At 40.9% G+C, this 22,384-nt stretch overlaps 1 protein-coding gene across 1 annotated transcript in view; it reads right to left on the bottom strand.

The window, feature by feature from the left end:
- The window catches only part of adamts6 (ADAM metallopeptidase with thrombospondin type 1 motif, 6), an 84,653-nt gene that overhangs the window by 47,607 nt on the left and 14,662 nt on the right, over positions 1-22,384 (bottom strand). The window contains exons 8-11 of the mRNA XM_084746222.1: positions 18,464-18,507; positions 14,644-14,749; positions 11,435-11,581; positions 2,973-3,114 (exon numbers count right to left, since the gene is read on the bottom strand). Of these exons, the coding sequence (XP_084602348.1) occupies positions 2,973-3,114; positions 11,435-11,581; positions 14,644-14,749; positions 18,464-18,507 (439 nt within the window). The remainder of the gene's footprint in view (positions 1-2,972; positions 3,115-11,434; positions 11,582-14,643; positions 14,750-18,463; positions 18,508-22,384) is intronic.

The raw sequence follows: 22,384 nt of genomic DNA, 5'->3' as shown, positions 1-22,384 counted from the left end.
TTAGCTAAATGCTAATGTCAGCATGACAATCTTAACATGTTGATAGGGTTATGTTGATATGTTTAGCATGTTAGCATGCTGACCGTTGCTAATTAGCAGTAAATACAAAGTATAGCTGAAACTGATGCACAAGTGGTGCTCACTGCACAGCTTAATGGTTGGAGCTTGACCTTGTTCAGCTCAACCTCTCTGGACCAACTGAAGCTCCTGTACTTGGCGCACATACTAATTTTGATTCCAATCAAATGCTTTTATGCGTTCTTTTTTATTATGTCACTAGTCTGACTCAGCGGATGTAGAGTAAAGAGTAAAATCCTGATGATGGACATGTCCCTGTTGCAACAGAAACAACAACAACCTCTCCTTTAGCATTTGGAAAAATTTCTAAATGGTACAAAAACTAGCCCAGAGAATAACATCTATCCAGTATTTCATTAGAAAGAAACAAAAACTTGAGAAAAGTATAAAGACTAAACCTAATTTTGTGCAGGTGATTTGCAGAGTTTAACTGCTGCTAACTGTAGTGCTGCTAACGGAGTCAGCTAGCTGCATGGCTACCCAAGCTAACTATCTCACAGCAGTACAGTTAGCAGCAAGTAAAACTATCTGTCCTTCAGGAAACTCTGTAAATCCTTAAAGCCAATATTTTCAGTCTAGATGTAATGACCTGAAATGCCATTTGGTTTCGTTGGTCATTAACTACCATTGTATCGTCACCAGTTGAGCGTTCTAGTGTCTTGTAAATCTCAGTTGTATGAATTAGGGTAAAGCAGGTGCATATTCAGAGAGTGGTACAAAAAGTAGCCAAAAGTCACATCTATACAGTATTTCACGAGAAAGAAAGAAAAATTGGAGGAAAGACTAAACCTAATTTTGTGCAGCAAAAGTAACTTCTTTAATTTCCCACCCCAATAATCATCTTGCTGTCCTTCGTAGGGTCCAGGCTGCCTGGTTGGGAACTGCTGCTCTACATTGCTGCTTAAATTTCAACCCAGTTGAACAGGACACACCGGGTCATGTGTGGTGGTAAATTTCTGTCCTGTTCTGAAGATAAAAGAATATGGTGTAGATTTTATGGCCAGATTTTGAGAGTTTTGTGAGGTTGAAAAAACAACAAATCATTTTCTTATCTTGGAGTCTGTTTTACTAGTGAAACAGAAAATGTGCAAGACATTATTTATTGTAATATCAGAGATAAACTTTAATATGTTCTGGCTGTACTTCCCTTCCTCTCCCATCACTGCCATTCTGTGTTCTTTTGCAGCATGAAATGATATAATAAATATTCACTCAAATGTGGAAAAGTTCAATAAGTTATGGCCTCAGAAACCAGACTCTTCCATTCATTAGACCTTTTATCCATTTCTGTGGTCAAGTCTGTCCTGTAAGCAGTCGCAGAGGGCATCTCTTTCACAGATGGCTGCATGAAATAGATCTGATTGTCAGATGAAAAAACTCCAATCTAGCTCTGTTGAATCAGTGCTGGAACCCAATCCGCTCATAAATGTGTGTCTTTCATGCTGATCTAAAACCACAATTATGAGCTTAGGAGCCAAAATAACAGGGCTTGATTTGGGGCCTGTTATAATCTGCTGTCAGATATTTCTTTCAATGAAATGAAATAACTCTATGATCTCAGCTAATCTCTGTCCCCTTTTTTTTCCATCGTGTGCCCAAATATTTATGTAATACAAAACAATATCACGTTATAGTTCATTAAATCTTTGAGGATTCTTTCAACCGCTCATTTTACCGCATGGTTGTTCCTCATCTTTCACTGCCTGTGTCACTTTATGTACTGAGGTTTTCTCATTACTCGGGAAGAGGGGCGGTGAATCATTATCATTACAGACTATTTAAAAAAAAGAAAAACAGATGAGGGGGAGTGTTGACTTCAATCTTTCATCTCTTTGTCTGGGAAGTTTAGAGATTAAAAAGAATAAGGCAACGCGTGGAAAGCAGCTTGAGCTGTCAGACAATTATAAAACAATTATCTTCTTTGCATGTTTACCCTCCTTTAATCTCAAGCACTCAAAACAAAGTACAGCTGATGTTGATGGGAATGTTATTAGGTTTGCAGGTATTTGGGTAAGTATTAGACTAATTAAATATCTGAGTTTGGCATTATGTCACTAGAGTAAAAAGTCAGAAAATCGCAAAAGCGATTACATTTCATCCTGAAGGGAATATGAATGTTTGAACCAAATTTGATGGAAATATATGATGATATGATAGATAGAAATATATATATATATATATATATATAAATATATATATATATATATATATATATATATATATATATATATATATATATATATATATATATATATATATATATATATACATATATATATATATACATATTTTTTTTTACAAAAAATAGTGCTTTTGACAGTAAAGGTTCCAGATCCCTGGTCTAGAAAAGGGACAATAAATGTGTTGAAAAATTGCAAAAGAAGTTTGAATCAAAATTTCTAAAAGTCAAAGTGACATCTTCAAAGTCCAACCAACCATCCGGAGCCCAAAGACACTCAGTTTAACAGTCATACAGGACAGAGAAATTAAGTAAATCCAAAAGAGAGGTTTCAAATAATTTATCAAAATCAAAAAATCAACTCATCCCATAACGTCTAATTATTTCTAATCAGATTTATGGGGGTTTATTCTCAATGGAAATTGGTCCTGACTTCACCTGACTGCAGTAGTGTGTGACTGATGTCTGAATGTTTCTTACTGCAAACATTTGTTTTCTCTTCACATCCGTTCAGAGTGCACTATCTGCCGAATAATTTGTTTGTTGATTCAATACTGGGGATGTCCCTAGTATCCCCTCATCTTTTCCAAGTAAGGTCCAGTCCTGTGTGGGTGTTTCAATAAGAATTCAATGAGCTGCTCCAGTTAAAATATATAACAGGAGTCCATTTGGGTGAGTGAGCAGGAGAGCGACGTGAAAGATGCTGGTTTCTTACCCCATACTTGCACTGGCGTGATGAGGCTCCGTACTGGAAGCGACACTGCTCGTCTGCATCGTACACCTGCCCCGGGGCCACTGTTGGGTACAGGAAGTCTCGTTTCAGAGGTTCATTGTCCAGACACGTCCCCCGACCTGAGCTGTCAAAAAAACAAACCTACAATAGGATTGTTTCTTACACAAAGAAACCTTTCTACACTTGGCTGATGGCAGAGGTAGAAATGCCAAGATTGGATGATTAAAGACCCCCCCCCCCCTCCTTGTCGTCTTGTCTTTAAGACCTTGGCTCGTGTTGTTTGACTCGTTTAATTTGACCACCAAACTACCATTGTAGGAAGCTTGTCAAAGATCTCAAATGACATGTAGTTAATGTTGATATTACACTTCAACACCTCCTCATCAAAGGGAGCGCTGAAGCACAAGGAGAGACATTTTACCAGAGGCGAAGAGGGCCGATCTGCCCGTCTTAAAAAGAGCGTCCCTCTCTTTGATTATACAGCTCTGCGCTCCACTCTTCTGTATGTCACTGCTTATACTGAATCCACAGAGGAGCCAATAAAATAACAGAGCAGGGAAAGGAAGCGAAAAATCTGGAGTGAGCTATGGGTCATATGTCCAGGCCTAGGATTATGTTTAGTCTGTTTTGTCAGATAGAAATATGTGCGCTCACAATGAACTCGCAGGAAAAAAGCACACACACACGTGCGGCTGTTTTGTATTCTAATAGCTTTAAAAAAAGAGATACTTTAGTTGGTGTGTCTGTTTATCCTAGGACGAGATGCTGAGGATAAAATTTAGTATTATTCTTTTGACCTTTTGCCAACAGCGTAAGACACAAAAATCATACCATAGACAAGTGCCAATAAACAAACAGAGATGTATTTCATTTTGATCTCTACCTCCCCTGTTTCTCCCTGAGTCAGAGGTTTCTCTCAAGGCAAAATATTACTCCAACTATTTACTATAACAATGTGTTCCTTCCAGCTGCAGCAGCTGCAACATGCAGTGGAATGCCTCCCATCCCTCGAAAGGAAAAGTGGGCCTGGTGACAGCAGTAATGTAGAGCTAGGCTTTAGGATTGAGCAGACTGTCCCAAAATACAGGAGAAAAGAAGACTGAAACTAAGAGCACATTTGTACAAATTACAAAAACATCTTTTCTCACTTACCTCTAGCGGTATCTGGCCGTGCAGACAGGTTTTGGTGTCCAGATTTTGAGATAGTTGTCTCAGAGATTTCTGCCTGAACCTCAATTCAGTGAAGGAGAATGGAAATTCATTTGTGGTGCTCACAGCATTGGCATTTTATACCTAACAAGTTACTTCCTAGAACTTCCTAGAAACTCTTGGATCCCACCTCACTGTAATTTTGCAGCCAGGGTGTGTACTGTATGTATCTTTTCATTGCTGTGAGCACCAGAAACAAACTTTCCAATCACCTCACTGTACTGGGAGGACAGAGATTTTAGAAGTGGATATCTTAAAAACTGTGCAATTTAATCCAACCTGCATGGCTGGACATACCACTAGAGATAACAGGAAAACTGACCTTTTATGTCATTTCCCAGGTTATAATGAGAGGATAAACGGCTACCTCTCATATATCTTCACTCTGCCTCAGGATTGTGTTGCACCAGCCATTTGTTTGTGTGTATTATCTTTCTTGGCAGCAGTTTAATGAGAAGATAATACGTCTCACGTCTGCATGCTGAATATGAAGCTAAAGCCAGGAGTGTATCTATGTTCCCAGGGTCCTCTGTTCTATGCTTAACCATAACCCTAAACCATTAGCATATGTGCTACATAGAAATGGAGAACACAGGATCATAACAACTTAGGACTTTGAAAACATAGTACCTTTGCAATTGAGGACTTTGAGAACATTAGATCTGAATAACTTAGGACTTTGAGAACATAGGACCTTCAAAATGTAGGACTTTGTGAATATAAGACCCTGGGAACTTTGGGAACAAAGAACACTGGGAACTTAGGAGCTTGGGAATATAGAACACTGAGAACATAGAACTTCGAGATCATAGGTCCCTGGGGACATGGGGCCCAGGCAACATAGGACCCTGGGGACTTAGGTACCTCGAGAACATAGGATCCTAACAACTTAGGTCTTTGAGAAGATAGGCCCCTGGCAGCTTAAGACTTTTAGACCACAGGGCCCTGGCAACTTAGGACTTTGAGAACATAGGTATCTGTGACAGCACATATGTAGAACTGGCGACCACTGGACGCTTTGTTATGTTTCCACTGTGCCAGAAAAATCTGGAGAACACAGGACCCTGGGAACATAAGAAGCCAGCTGCCAGTTAGATAAGCTTAGCATGAAAAGCGGAAACAGGGGGAAACTGGCCTGTCTCTGTCCAAAGGTAACAAAATCACCCTACCAACATCTTTACACAAAAACTCAAACAAACAAAGAGAAAGTGTAAAAACAACAATTTGTCATTTTACAGGGGGTTTATATTCTGGACTATTTCTTGGGGTCGAGTCTATAAGGGAACCATTGATTTGCCATCCTCTCGCAAGATTTTTATCTAAAGATATGAAGTCGTTAACTTTAAGAGCTATAACAAGTTAATTGATGAGCTTTAACTCTGTCAATGTGCTAACAGTTAGCTCCCATGCCAAAGAGAAAATCTGTCTCCTCTATCGAACAAAGCAATCATATTTCAAGTCGCCTTAACTTTTACTCTTCACTCATATATTAACAAGCTAATGCTAGTTTTGGCTCAGTTAGCTACATAGCAGTTAAAAGGGAGTTTTCCTCACCTCTGTCACCAAGTTCTTGCTCATTGTTGGGTCCCTGCAAATTATATAATTAAGATTACCGTTTAAATCTGCTCTAAGTGCCCTAAACTGACTTTAGTTATGGTTTGGCGCTCTATAAATAGAACTGACTTAACGTGACACCTAGCAGTTTATGTGTTTTAACAATTAATCTGTATTCATGAATTAGTTTGTTCTTAATTTGCTCTCTAATTTATTTACGCATAAATATCTACTTATTAGACACATTATAACTAAGAAAAGTTTGAACTTACTGGTGCAACAGTCTCCCATCGATTTAAAGTTAAACTTGGGATCTTGTTTTCCCAGAAAATTTAATGACAATATAAATTGATGGAGAAGTGCAGTGTCCAAACATAATAACAATACTGAGCAAAACAAGACATTTAAAATATGTTGTTTATGTCATTAAGTGGAACTGAAATGTTCCAGACTGAGAGGAGAACACTCTTCCTTCCTTCCTTTTTTCCCTTCTCTTCCCTCTTTCTCTTGTCTTTCTTCCTCTCTCCATCCCCTGTCCTCAGTTACTGAATGGAATAATCCTGTTTCTTGGCTCTTGCTCCTTGGAGGACCCTCTCTTCATGGAGAGAGGGAGACAAACCGGTCTCTGAGGCCCCCAGACTCCCTGTGCACTGAGGGCAAGCCTCACTATTTATTGGTTTGGAGAGAGACAAAATAGTCAAAGTTTAAACATAGAGGCTATTATTTGACATCGTCGCAAAGGCTTCCTGTCCGGTGGATTCAGCCAAATTCATTATGCTGAGCGGAAATATCCTCTAATAAGCGAGAACATCAGCGATCCCTGAACTCTGACACCAGGCGTTCATGTAGATATTAACCATGATGCTGACTGGATCCAAACACTGTTGAGACAGCAGCATGATTAAATCAAACTAACCTAACAATTATCATAAGGCACAAGTCACACAAGAGTTTGTGGTCTCTGAGAGTTTAATAAACCCAAAGTGCCTGCCATATAACATTTATAACAAACTGGCATGCACACTTGGGAGGATAAACTATGACTGAACTGTGAGTGCATTCATAAACCATTCCTAAAAAACCCAAACAAAGCACCACATATTGCTTTAGCAAGACGGTGAATCTAGGCCAACACCACAGCCAAAGTTGTTTACTTGGCTTGGAGAAGCATGTGCGATATCCAAAACTCTGATTGAGGCAGAGAAAGGGAGGATAATTGGAGTTTACAGACAGAACCCTTTTGTAAGAAACATAAAAGCTAAAGGCAATAAAACCAAAAATGACAAGAAAAAACTCAAGCAAAAGACTGATACAAATAGTTGATTCTGCTTAGAAAACAAGCACAGCAACTTTGTCTCTTTTTTTGTCGGAGGAACAGCTTCGGTCACTCAGACACTCGAGCCAGAAATGGACAGGAACCCGGCGGAGCGGCAGAGAAGCAGCTCTTTGTGTCCCAGTTGGATGCTGGCATATAATACTGTCATCTCTGTCACAAGTGCTGTTCACTAACCCTCCTCTAACAGCTTTCAGCCGGAAACATCATCTGACAACCACGGCCGCTATTATCGGCTTTCTTGGAGGGCCTCGCTAGCAAAACATGAATACACAAACAGACGCACACACACACAAAGACACACCGCAGACTTGCAGCGCATCCAACTGACACTCCACCACGAGGTTGTGTGTTAGGATTTGCAAGCAGCACTCAGGTCTTACTGATGGGCGATGAAGCCGAACTGTGAAGAGAAAGGGCCTCTACAGGAGGACGGAAAAGGAAGGATCTTTATGTGTGCGCAGAGTCTGTGGGTCTCTGACTGTATTGAGAAACAAATTGAGATTTCTGCAATCCCCTCTGCTTCTTTGCAGGAGAGAGCTTAAATAAATAGGCTCTGTTATTCAGAGTGCAATAAAAGACAACACTTTCTGTAGCACAAACCTGTGCCTTTCCACCATATACATGTGCATTATTATGCACAAGCATGCATATTAGGACAGCAGGCCAGTGAGTATAGAGGACCATACTGAAGTCAAGTCTGTTACATCGAACTAGTTCGGGACATTGGTCAGTATAAATGTTTGACCCAGATTATCTAGTACTGTGAGAGGTTTACAGATCCAGACTCATCAGGGCTGCCCACAGTAGCCAATCAACCGACAAGTCTGCAAGGAGATAAAAGTCAGTGAGTGCTTTTTTTTTTTTCCAGGCATGGCAAACTCATGACCCGCCCTGTTCTGACTCTGATTGGCTAGTACTTGATTGGGGCTGGGTGGGTTTAGGTATGAGGAGTGAGAATGAGAATGAGTAGTTTCAGGGTAGGAATATCAGACTAAGCCAACCAAAGGCAGAGTAAGGTGGGTCATGACTTTGGCATTCTTGGAAAAAAAAAATATTGCTATAGTAGCTGACGGTGTTGCAAAGAAACAGAAAACTCTAGCTTGAGGCTAAGATTAGCTAGCATATTGACAGATAGTAAAAATGACAGACTGTGTCTCCCCAAACATTTTTTTTTATCTATACTTGTTTAGCCTTCTGCTTTTGTTTTTTTCTCACTGCAAAGTACTAGTACAACAAGTTGTTGCTCCACACCAGTCTCAATTGTGTTTACATCTGCTTCCCCTTGAAATCACGCAAGATCGTGCTCCCTCTTGCATGCAAATCTTAATATCCTGTAGTCTGTGACACACCATTATTTTCAAATTATATATATTAACATTTCCACTTTTCTTCATGTCCGCTATAATAAAGGAACCAAGGCTGTTGTGGCAGGTAAAGTTATTCAAGTGGAAGTAACTGTTTCAGTCCCTTTCAGACAGTGATACAACCACTGTGTTAAGGTCTGCAGCAGCATCCTCCAGGTCCTCAGGTCTGATTATGAACCTTCATCTCACTGTTGAACCACACTCTTTGACACAACATCCTGTTCTTCTGTTAAAAACAGTCCGCTCTTAAAAAAGCAGTTACGGTATACCTGCATGAATGCTGCCATAGGCAAAACCTGTGGAAAACATTCCACCTCTGCCTTTGCTGCCTCATATCAAGTTTGAATGGCAGCAGTCTCCTGTCACAAGCTAGATTTTCTAATACCTGAAAATAGCGAGAGGGGAAGCAGAAGACTAGTCTTCTATGTGCAAACTTGAATTATATTATGCTGAAAAGTTATAATTGAATTTTTGCCCAATAATACCAAAAATAAACTGCCTGCCCCAGCTTAAACTGATTTTTTTGGCCTCTTAGAAACAGTGTAACCCCTTTCAAAGTTTATATGAAAAACTTGTTGGTAAACTGCCCATTTGCACATCCAGCAGATACACAGCAACATTACCATTTAACTGGAGCCATGTTTCTGTCTGTCTGCTAAAAGTAAATCCAATATTCTCTCTCCTGTGAACTCCTCTTTTGGTCTCCACCGACTCCTGAGGGAAATATCTGGCTATGTAGCTGCTAAATGTTCCACTATGTTCACCAGCTGCCTGTCATTTGGTGCTGGGTGCTAAGTGTAGAGTGACGAGAGCGGTGAGAGTCAACCACAAGAGCAAAGTTGAAAAAACAAAAACAAACTAAGCAAAAAGCTAAAAAGCTCTGATTGGAACAGCAGAGTTGGGTGACAGTTCTGTGTGATGTGTAACTATGAGCAACCCATTTGAGAGAATACAAGGTAGTTTTGTCTTTAATATCCTTAAAATATTCATTAGAGCAGCTTTAACAGCAACACGACTCACTCTGAGCTGTATCTGGCGAGTTATTTCTGTTTCTGTTGTTAAATTTGGTTCTTCTGCCACGTTTGTCCTCGTGTTCCGCGGAGTCAACGTGGCTCTTTGCAGTAGTTTACAACTTTCCTACCGCTGCTGCAAGCAAGTAATTGCTCGGAGTTGTTGAGTGTTACAAAGATGATGAATCCTTGACCTCATTCATGGTTAAAGAAGGATAAAGAAGAATGGCAGCATGTTTCTCGTCTGAGGGAACAATCCTGACCACTTTCTGATTGTTGTTCCTACACAATGAAGCGGTTTCCCAGCAGTGGCCAGTGGCCCGCCCAGGACTCAGTCTGTGGAGAAATGTCCTCGGTGTCGTCAGTCCACAGCCACCAACAGTCCTCAAGTTAAATCCATCAGAGACCAGGATGACTCTTAAAGTTCATTGTTTTAAGGGGAACTCCAACAATTTTACACATCAAAGTGTGTTTAAAGGTCTTGGGGAGACCAGACCTCTGTAGCTTGCTCCTTTTTTTCTGCTTGAGGCTAGCAGTGATGGGTTACAGTAATATTTTTCTACTTTTTTATTTTTTTTAGCATTCCTTAGCAGTAACAAAGCAATATAACATTTTACTAATACATTTTCAGTTTACTGAAGTTTACTATCTTAAGTAATGCATTATCAAGGGCACCCACTTTATTTCAGAAGTGTGTAAAAAAGAGCAAATTACAGCTGGTGTCAAGAAAAGTAGCAGTCATTTTACTAACGGTTAAGACTATAAACTAGCACCAAAATGACAATAGCGAACATTAACAACCATGTTCTGAACAGAGACATTACAAGCACAACTAAACACTACGAAACTACTCATTCCAGCACTATAAGCATGATGGGAAATGTGGGCTGTTGCTGCTTGTTACAATTTGAACCTGCATTATAATCTGGAGCAGAGAGCCAGAGATCTGCACACTCAGCTTCGTCTACGTTGATAAATATAGATAAATATCTTGGTTGGAAATTTTAGCAGCGTGGGGCAACATTAGCTGCTATGAGCATAACACACCCAAATCTCCAGCCAAACTGTCTGCAGTCAAGTTGCATTGTGGGTAATGTAGATGCCAGGTTTTGACAAGGAAGGAATTCAAAGTATAAAAAGAAGACATTTGTTGTTAGGCTGCACCAGTTTTGAAAAAAACTGTCCATCAGGTCTGACAGTGTTATAAGAGTACAATATTAAATCAGAGTGCTCTTGTAATTCTGATTAAGGGATATTTTCCTGAATAGAATGGCTTGTCCTCATCAATATGAATCCTAAAGCAAAGAATTTAATTTTTTACTCAAACAGTTCTCATTCCTCCTCATACCCATGAAATTAAGGGATTGGGGTCGTATAATTCATACAGTCCTGACGTGATCTCTGGAGGCCAGCTCCAGATGTTTTGTCTGACCTTCTCTAACTCCTAGAAAACTGCATGAGTCTTTTTTTACCATGCCAGGCTGGCAGGACTCATTGACTCACTCCGCCAAATGTCACTGCTTTACTCCTCAGTTTATTTGCGCACTTCAGGTTTTTGTCTTCTATGACTTGTCCACAAAACAGTGGAGCAGTGGTTGGAGGCAGCTGGCCGACACATCACCACCGTGCACCACATGAGCTCTACCATCACCCGCCTTGTGGTGTGAGGATGCAAGGGTGGAAGGCACCCAGTTATCATACACAGCCACAAGGAGGTCTGGCAGGAGGCTCAGTGATGAAATGGATGTGAATAAGTGGGGAAGGACTCGCACACGAGACAGCCTAGCGGGTCACCACAAGGGCCAGCCAGTGGCAGTGGGTTGTAAAGAGAGGCAGCTGCAAGCGAGCAGGAAAACAGGCATGCACCTTTTTCTCTACTGCACACACACACACACACACATTCAAACACACACACAGCCAAATCCAAACACACTCAGACAACCCCGCAGGGAGCAACCATCATCCACTTACTCGAGAAAGCTGGTGATGTAGTCTTTGCTGCAGGCAGACCAGGAGAACGGGTTAGTGTTGGCTGTTATATGAGCGGCCATCAGTTTGGCGGTCTCATGGCCTTTGGTACCGCAGGAATTCCCAATCCCATCATGGTTCATCCCAAAACTGAAACACACAAAATAAAAACCAGAATGAAGGCAGCTGTGTATGAAGATCATCAGTAACCACTGGTCTAAAAGTGCCTTCTCCTCTGTTAAAGGAAAAATTCAGCACTTTTAATGTGGATGTCCAGTCAACGTTGATGGTAAATATAGTCAACTGCAGCAATAAATTTCTCAGTGCGAGTTATATTGACCAAGAAAACTGAGTTCTCCCGCTCAGTGGACTGAGATTCTTCAAGTCGAGCAGTTGGGTTTTTTCCTCTCAAACAGCGTGCATTACAATAACAGGATAGAACAGATGGAAACTTACAGAAATGCTCAAGGATAATATTTAAACAAGGAATTACAAATGAGAAACATAAATATAGTTTTATTTTAGCTTGCAGTGGCTGAAAGCGCTCAGCAACCTGGGAGGAAAGACATTCCGCTGGGATTTTATACCTGAACTACGAGCAGGAGGACGCACACGCTTACTCTCTCTGACGGTGTGTGAATCTGATGATTTCACGTCACAGATGACAAAGAAAGGCATTCAAACTAGGGCCGCAAGATTTTGGTAAAAAGTCATATTGTGATATTTTGACTGAAATTGCAATTGCGATATTTTGCATTATAATTTTTATGTTTAGTGAAATAAAAACTATTAAAATCATGATGATGTGATATTTATTAAGGTCTGCACCAAACAAACACGTGCAAGATTTTAAGGCCAGGTCATCTACAGAGCACTTCAGTACTTTTCCTTTTTCAAAAAAGTCTGATTTGGTTCTATGATTTGGATAATGCACTTGGCCATGCTGCTATTTTATTGTGATTGTGATCAATTGTGCAAGTCTAATTAAAACATGAGTCTTACAAGTAAAATATATTGGAATTTAGTGTGGTGCTCTGAGCTGAAAAAAAAGGAATGAATCACTGAGTCTTCCAATTCACCAACCAAATCTAACTTGACTGACAAAACTATGAGTCAGATACAGCCCCAAATCTTACATAATTTCTTTAACTCCACAGTTTAGTTGGGATGAGAGTGGACAGTCCAGGTCGCTGGTTGGAGGATGTCTCCCTCAGTGGTCCTGGCTGTAAATATCGAGCTCTGTGGCTCTGAAACAGCTGTGTAGAGGAGAGCCAGGGGTCAGGGGTCAAACCCTGTCTGGAGCTCGGCAGGAATGAAAAAGTTCTAATCACCACTCTGATGCCTGCCTGTCAATCACTGCCTGCAGGTCTGAGCAGGCTGCGAGGCAAGAGTCCCCGCCGACTGCAGCGAGCATGGGGGATCCTTCAGATGCACCAGAGAACAGACAGAGAACCAGAACTCAAACAGCTCTCGACCTTGTGGTCTGTTAGAAAAGCTGCTCCAGATTTATTTTTTTTAAAGAAATAATTTTAACAATTCATTATAAAAAAAAAACCTTATCTGTCTGGATATCATTTGAGAGAAAATCTCATGTTACAGCAGGATGTCGAAGCTTACTTTTCCTTACAGTCCAGGAGCAGAATTCAGATCTAATGTATATAACAAACCCGACCACATCGCACAGCCTGAACCTGTTTTTCTAAGGCTGGCGTTTATGACATTTTACCCTACTCTGGAAATAAATCAGGCCAGTTGAAACCCCGCTGCAGTGTGTTTTTTTAAATACATCCTCTAGAAGCAGAGACTATTTTTACAACTGCCCCACAACAGAAGCAGACACGAGACATAATAAAGGAAATCGCCATCTTGCTGAACTCTCTCGAGAGGGATACGTAGACTAATACATCATCATTATTTTGCTTTATATTCAGGGAGAAAGAGCCAGAGGTATGTGGACACTGACATTTGCATGAGGAAATATGTGGAGATACAGTTCAAGACGTCTGCAGGGGGGGAAAAAAAAGGGCTACATGCAGGTCTGGTGCACTCAAGTAGTAAGAAATGTTTGTTTAAGGGCGATTATTAGGGCACACAGTCATGAAAGTGATAAAAGGTTTTAAAAAGCAAAAGGAGGAATCAAATTTGTAAGAGGTGTGAGTCAAAGTCAAAGGAGTTAGCCTTGGATGAGGTCGTGAATCTGATGACTTTACACCTGACTTGACAAAATCGAAAAAGATTCAACTTTGATATCACTTGGAAGTTTAGCCTTTTGACTTAGAATGACTTGATATGCCCCCTCAAGGCCAAAATTAAAGGGACATTTCACCCCACAATCACCTGTCATTCTATATATACATCTAGATTGTTTCAGTGGAAGTTACTCAGTTTTGGAGATTTAGGCTGTAGAGATGTCTGCCTTCTCTCAAATATAATGGAACTTGAAAAACTCAACAGCTATATCTCTTTCCAGAAATCATGACCCAGTTACTCAAGATAATCCATAGACCTTGCTGTGAGCAGTTTCACGTAGGAACTGTTTTCTTCCTGCCGGACTACACCTGCCAATTGTTTCACTGTGCTAGCTAACTCAGCAGTGCTAAATGCACAGCTCAGCCATTACATCCAGCACTGTCACGAGCAGGAGCCTCTCCTCCACGAGAAGATGCACGCTCCCTTCGTACATTCAAAGAGTGAATTTCCCCGGTGTGGGATCAATAAAGTCTATCTTATCTTGTCTTATCTTATCTTGTTTTATTTTATCTTACTGTCATGGAGCAAAGCAACCCAGAGCGGATTAGAAAACTGCAGTGGGGCAGACTTGGCACAGAGAAATGCACTTCTGGTGTGTTCACCCAGGTTGACGTTTGCTCTAGAATTGATGCTTTGCAGCGCTTCACAGCATCTCTGTGTCCTGTGTGTGTAAGATGTGCATGTAGGAGCACAGCTAGTTGACACCACAACTAGCTCATGTTTCGGTGGAATATTTACATTTTCATAAATTCTGGATTTTTAAATGTCAGAGCAAATGTTTAACAGCATAATTGAATTTTTGTAGAAAACCCATATCTGACATAAATTTATGTATGAAGTATTTTCTTATGTCTTAAAACATGTCTAAAGGAGATATTTAAGAATGAATCTGTGGTTTTTGCATGAGGCCCACTGGCTGCCCTTTGCACCAGAGTTATTAGGATCTTAAAAGTCTCACTCACTTGTGGCCGATCTCGTGGGCGATGGTGAAAGCAGAACCAAGGCCGATGTCTTCATTGATGCTACAGCTCCTCTCCGGTTCGCACATTCCAGCCACTGAAGCCAAGCCTACACACACAGATGCACACACACACACACACACACACACACACACACACACACACACACACACACACACACACACACCAGACAAACATACAAACACAAGGTCAAGATGTAGCATTCTTAGGAGTCATGGTCATAAAATTGGGATTCCACACATATGATCTCCTGTGCAGCAGGGGGAGCTGAGCTCAGCATCACCAGCTAGACATCTCATTTTTTTGTTCCTTGAAAACTACAGCGACTGCTGGAAAATGTCTAGACAAGAGAGAGATTTATACATTTCAATTCATGTAACAAGGGATCGTCTAAAATGCGAGCCAAGGAGGGGAATATAAGAACCCCCTCGCCAATGCTGTACCCCACCAGAAACCTGTCAGAAAATATAGATGTTTTCCTCATTTCAGACGTACAGTCAAAGAACAAGGGACACAGAAGGGGAGAGGAGGAGAGTAGAGGGTGTTTAAAGTTAAACCTCTCCACAATCCAGGTGTCGCAGTTTTTTTTCCTGCAGCTTGACAGGTCAGATAGGGAGACAGGAGGCAATTCTTCACAGATTACATCTACAGGTGACTGCAGAGTGGATCATATGACAGCTCAAAGCAGGTGTGTATGTTGGGGGATGTGCATTAATGTATGAGGGTGAAAGAGTGTTTTAATTACATTGTTTACAGTGTAGTGATAGACTTTTAAATGCTTTTTTCCTCTCACTTTTTTGTTCTGTGCAGTTTTGGTTTCATTTACCCAAATTTTTAAGTATTATAAGACTTCTGCCTCCTCTCCAATACAACAGATGTGAATGGGATTTATTATGTGACACTTGCATTAAAAAATTACAGACAAAAAACTCAAAAACAGCAACATTTTTTTCTTATCAGCATTTGAGATACTCTACATAGTATCCAAGATCTTACTAGTCAAATTTTAGACAAATTTCAGAAGACAAGAGTTCCACTTAAAAAATCACTATCATCATTTATTATTATCATCATATCATCACATATCATATCTCGCTCAACCAGATTCCTCTTGCAAAAACAGTCATTTCACTTTGCAGAACATGGAAGATGCCAGTCTACTTCTGCCTCAATCAGTTAGTTGGTCTTTCTTATTGACTTTGGTGAATCCAACCTAATCCTTTAAAACATCCAAGCTCACACAATAACACAAACTATATAACTGATCAGGGCAGCAGTAGACCAGCAACTCTCATGTTCTGAAAAGTAAAATCACTGTTTTTGCCAGTTTGGTTGGTTTGGTTTATAAATATAGCCTGAATTTAAACTGATATTGATTTTTTAGGTCTTTCATGCCGATACTCCTGCTGCTTCTCTAAACTGTCTACTGTAGGTAATACACTATATGGATAAGTACCTTTTACAACCCCACTTTAAAAAAACCCTAAACTATCTGTATATCTATAATGTGTGTTTTCCATCCACTACTGGTATGTAAGTATTATATGCAAGGAGTTGCTGGCATTGAGATAAACAATTGGTGGCACTAATTCTTCAGTTGGGTCCCATTAAACCACTGCAGAAGAAGAAGGAACAAAGAGAAGACGTAATTAAAAGAGCTCCAGTCAAAGCAAATGAAAATGATGTGGAAAATGTGACGGAAATGTGGCATTTATGTTTGTTCATGTATTAATCTGAGTAAGGCTAGAGCCTCTTCATCGCTCCACAGAGATCTGATGTTTTCTTCTGATCTGTGTGGAGCGATTCATTCATTCAATTTATTTGATTTTATTTATATCAACACGTTTTTGGGGTTTTTTTTGTCAAAGAACTTTGTTATCTCTGTTTTTAAAGGTGCTATCTAAATAAAATTATTATTATTATTATTAGAACTATCGCTTCATTGGATGTTTAAGCCACATGCATGTATGTTTTTTTTCTGAATTTCTGGTATCTCCACGCAGGTGTGTGCTGATTGAAAAGGCACATAAAAACTGATGGATAGAAACACATTGTAACTTCTTTCTACTGAGGAGGAGGCTGATATCGCTTAACCCAGGCAAATAAAACCAAAACTACCTGAATGACTAGATACATCACGGGACATCGACAGACACGACACACACCTGCATGTACCACGTTTTGGTGGTCAGTGCTGCTTCAGATTTTCCTGTATAGTTTGCGTGAACTCTCAGCCTCCCTGCTAAAAGTGGCATGGCTTTTGTATCCTCTTTACTAAGAGGCTAAACAAGAATAGACTCGCAAATCAGGAGGCCACTGAAACCATTACTGCAGGGGGAAAAGAGGGAGCCTGAAGGTGAAGAAAGAAGGAGGAGAGGGAGGGAAAGGAAGGAGGGTGGCTACTCTACGATTAGTTTAAGAATGTGTGTGTGAGAGTGAGTTAAGTGTGTGTGTGTGTGTGTGTGTGTGTGTGTGTTAGGTCGTGGCTGAGCGTAAAAAACACACACAGTTGTTTTCTTAGCACCGGGGTGGACTGTGTATTATCTCCAGCCCCGTGATTACTTGGCGACCCTAAAGGCCAGCGATCTGACCCCAGGAGCATGATCCCTGAAGAGGAGAGGGAGGAGAGCAGAGGGAGGAGGAGGAGGAGGGGGGGGGGGGGCGGTTGAGACAACGAGGAAGCCGAGCAGATGCCAGGGCAATTAAAGCGACCGGGGAATGTGACGAATGCGGTCAATCTGTCAAACCACCCCTGAAGTCACAATATTACCTCCAAGATATACTGTGGTGCCTGCGGGGCTTTGACACAGATAAGATGGGGAGAGAGGGCTGGGTGGGTAGGAGGTTTGGGGTTGAGGAGGGGGAGGAAGAGGAGGGGGGCTTCTGCCGCTGCTTGCTGTCCTTTTTCCACCCCCAATACCACCACAGCCAGCATATCACCCACTCTATCTCCCTCCTGCATACTCTAACACTCCCTATAATTGTCCTTTTCCCCTTCCATTTTCCTTTCAACTCCTCCTCTTCTTCTTCTCCATCTCCTCCTCCTTACCCCCCCCCCCCCCCCCCCCGCCCCCAAACTCTTCCCAACACATGCCTTCTCCTTTCTCTCTCTCAACCCCTGGTGGAAGTATAAACACCTTAGACAAACTGAGGTTAGAGGCGGAGGAGACGGCGTACTTTGTATAAACTGGAGGCCGCGTGAGGAGGTGACCACGGCTGTCCAGATTCAGGGCTCGTGGCCTCAACCAACAGAGGGGAGTCACTGAGGAGCTATAATAACACAAGTGAAAACATCCTTCTCATTATGTCTCGCAGGAGGAGACGAAGGCAAAGGTTGCTAAATAAGGTTTGTCTGAGGACACGTCGATGAAAGCCTCTCCAGAGGGAAAAGGGAGATGAATGAACTCCTTAACCAGAGAATAATACAGTCAACATCATCTTAAATTGCAGATTTGGCAAAAAAAACACATGTTAAAGGAATAGTTTGGATTATTTCATATGGGGTTGTATGAGGTACTTATCAATAGTCAGTGTATTACCAACACTAGAGGCCAACCAGCACGCTCCCAGCTTGGAGAAGCAGAGAGGAGCACCAACACAGAAGCTAAGCAATGAACACCTCTGGACAGGGTCAGCAACAAAATGAACTGCTACTCCTCTCTGCTTGTCCAGACTGGAGGTGTGAAGACTGTCATCTTCTGTAAATTTTACACTGACTGTTGATACCTCATAAGATCCCACATTAAATAATATGAACTATCCCTTTAACACACATAAATCTTTCTCTGCCATAGTCACTCACCTAAGGTACCACAGGGTTTGTTCTTGTAGGTGCAGATGTCATACCTAAAGAAAAGCACAAAAAGGGGGAGAACACAAATAATTAAATTAACTCTACTCTTTTTTTTAATTTTTTTTTTTACATGTACAGTATTTTCTTCCACTGGCTCTTTGCCATTCCATTCTTTCCATGTTTAATCACAAGTCTGGCAAGATATAATCCCAACCTTTAGCATAACAAAAGCATATAATGAAGTTGTGACAGGTTTGGTTCCAGAAAACACCTGGTTCACTCCTCCATCTATAGCATGAGACTTTTGCAAAATGTCACTAAGCTAACACAGATGAATGAGAGTAAAGTGAAAGGCTTCATGCTGTGTTCCTACTGTTAAACCCCGTAACTCACATACAGGTAATCCAATAGAGCGCAGGGAGGAAAAAAAGGCCAGAACACTCTGAGCCAAAGTGCTTTAAGAACACATCATACATTTCAAATGAATGATCCAATCATTCCTAAAGCTTTTAATCTATTAAAACCAAGGGCACAGCAAATTTAATTTCACTCTCCTTCCCCCTCTCCCCCCTTCCTCACTCCTCTTCTTCTCCCCCTTCTCACTCTCTCTTCCTCCCTCCCAGGGGAGCAGCTCCAAACCAACGAGGTACAGTCGTGACCTCGTTTAGCACGTCTGTTTGTTTTGATTTATTTCCCTAATTTCCCTCGATGTCTTTTTATGAATGTGACAGGCCGCATTCCAAATAAGGCGTCGCAGCCTCAAAATGCTGCCCGACACAGAGGCCGACAAAGAAGCAACAGTGCTGCGGAGGTCATGTTAATAGTGATGACAACAGTGAATCATTTCAATAAAAATGTTGTGTGTCCTGCTGGTGCATCTCTGCAGGAGATCTACATTGATCAGCGATGACGAAGACATAGTAGTAGTGGAATACAATGACACTAACTGCCTCCTCTGAGCCTGGTTGTAACAACAGACCATGAACGCCTCAAGGCCAAAAAGCACTGAAAGTGTCTGACACTCCCATTTTTACGTACACCTATTGTTTTAAATGGCCAATCCTGCACCAAAAGCATTATGAGACCCATCAAACTGCTCTGACACCCCAACTCTGATGTTGTTTTGATTTTGGAGCTTCAGGTGACGAGCAAAGCTGCAGTACAACTACTCACTTTAAAGGAAGAAGCTGTTCAAAAACCTGGGAGCAGCTGTAGAAACAATTTTTACTCTGAACACTTCAATCAACCTCGATAACTGAACTAAAATTAAGAAACTAATGCAACATACAAATCTGGTCACCCCAAAATAGTGCTATTTATTTGTCTAGATTTTTTTGGTGTGAATTGCCAGGTTTTGGAGATATCAGATGCAGAGATGTCTGCCTTCCCCCCAGTATAATGGGACTTCTACCAGAACTCTGAATTACTTTCTTTTCTACTGCTCAAAACAAGGTCTGCGGATTATCTTGAGTAACCAGGTCATGATTCTTGGAAAGAGACACTGGTCTTGAAAGTTTTTTGTTTGTTTTTTTGTGCTTTGAGCACCACAAACCAAGTGTCATTTAGTCCCATTATACTGGACACCAAAAAAATCTAGATGGATAAATACCAATACAGGCCAAGGGAAAAATATACATATATCTTGGATTTTGGGGTGAGTTGTCCCTTTAATCATTTGGCCTATAAAATGTGAGGAAATCACATTTTCCTAAAGCCCCAGGTTCTGTGTTCCAATGTCTTGTTTTGTCTAACACTCCAAAACCCAGAGGCATTTAGTTTAAAATTGCATTGCTTTACATTTGCAAAGCTGGAACCAGAGAATGTTTGATATTTTTGCTTGACAAAATTATTTCAAAGAATTATAAAAATAATTGCCAATTGATTTTCTATCAATTTACTTATCAATCTGTTCAACCAAGAGCCTGGTTCTGCTGGTTTCTGCCTGTTAAAAGATAGTTTTTCCTCACCGCTGTTGCTAAGTGCTTGCTCATGGCTCGTGGAATTAAATAAATAATATTATAAAGAGTCCAGTCAAGACCTGCTTTACATGAAAAATGCCCTGAGACAACTTCTGCTCTAGTTTGATGACTAGTGATAGACAAATAGACCTTTCCAGGGCATTTCCTGTAAGGCAACATACACAATAGCAGCACCCTGACTCTGTCTGACGTGAATGGAATGGAACCTTAATTTGTATCATCGGTAACACGTGTCCTGCTATTTCATCTCAAAATGGTTCTGTGTAAAATGTCTAGGATAAATTAAAAAAGTGTCCTGCGAGCTGAGTGCTGCAAGCATCAACGACCTTAAAAATCATACTGAGCCTTTTTAGGTATATTCCACCATCGCGAGGAATGTCTGACTGCTCCTCCAGACATGGTGGTTAATGAGGGCTTCCTGGTGTCGACCATCAGCTATTTATACTATCTGCAATGTTAGCATCCCTGAGCTCAGCTGCTGCCTCCTCCCCACAGCTTATTATCTCATTAACTCTCGCCGACTTTAGACTTGTTTTTACGCAGTATTCACCAATACTATATTTAGTCCACATTCACCAATACTTCATCATATGGAATCAAGTCCGAGTACTGCACTGAGGGATGTTACAGGCGTGGGCAACAGCGGTGCTAATGTACGCCATCTACAGGCATAAATAGTTTCTACAAAAGTGACACGTGCCACCTGCAGGGAATGAAGAAAACTGCATGTTTTCCCTTTATAGCTGCTTGTTTTTTGGTTATTTTGAACGTTTACACCTCTTAAAGAAACTGTACTATTGGTTCACTAAAATAAAACAATTTATAAAAAAAAAAAAAAAAAGAGTCAGCCATGCTAGCAGCTCTGGGAGCCTTAATTCAAAAGAGTGAGTTATACAAAAATTCACCCCATTACAGTTGTCATGAATGTGGAAATTAGCTTTTGCGACCAAAACTGTTTATGGTACCATACTATATTTGGGCATTTTAACATTGAAGTCTATATATAGTCTATATATGCTTTCGGATCCAGCCTCGAGTGGCCAGTTGAGGAACTGCAGGTTTTGGCTCTTCTGTCTTGGCTTCATTTTTCACCCTGGAGGTTGCCACTTGCACTTGCCGTGCAACTTGCTCTTGAAAACTATCTGCAAGTGGCTAAATATGAATGAGCAGGTTTGTGATTTACGAGTTCCATGAGGTGTTTGGTATCTAAATCTCCAGATATTACAGCCAGAGATGAACTCGCTGACCATTACATCCACACTCTACTAAGCAGCCTTTGGTACTGGTGCTTAGTGAAGCTAAAACCACCAATAAAAACAGGAGCCAAAGGAGCTGGAGAACATCAGCTGACAGACAACAAGCAAGAGCACTCCAATGATAGAAAGGCTGTTTTGTACAGAGCCCAGAGAGTCAAAAAGTTTGGCTTTAGCCCATGTCAATCACCGAACACCATCGTGTCTCTTGACAAAACCAGTGGGGGGAATATATATACTTTAGTTGCTAGGTTATGTGGCCAAAACAGTTCTGGCAACAATGAAGCCTATTCCAGGTAATGACAGAGGTTTGCTGTTTTATGGTAACACCCATGACATAAATTGCAGTGTGACAGGTACAGCACGTCTGAAACAGCACATTTTATTTTAAGAACTGAGGTCTTTATTCCCACCAGATTTAACAGCTAAAGGTAAAGTTTGTGCACAAGAACTGGACATTTGGTGGTTTGAGTACTGGAGGTGCTGGCCACCTCTATTAGCAAACACACACACACACAAAACTTGAGTCTGAAGCTGAACCGTGACTGCAAAGCTTTTATGTGCCAAGAGCACAGAAAATAACCTGCAACCTATTTGCTCAGAATGAGAAAATTAGCACTACTTACAATGAAAGTAACAACTGAAAGAAACAAATTTACCCTTTGAAGTATCCACGCTGGATCATTACACTTGTGAGA

The sequence above is a fragment of the Lutjanus erythropterus genome, chromosome 20 (genome assembly GCF_056507025.1).
Source record: "Lutjanus erythropterus isolate fLutEry1 chromosome 20, fLutEry1.hap2, whole genome shotgun sequence".
NCBI lineage: Eukaryota > Metazoa > Chordata > Actinopteri > Lutjaniformes > Lutjanidae > Lutjanus > Lutjanus erythropterus.
The sequence above is the reverse complement of the archived record's forward strand: the minus strand, read 5'-3'. Positions and strand labels throughout refer to the sequence as shown.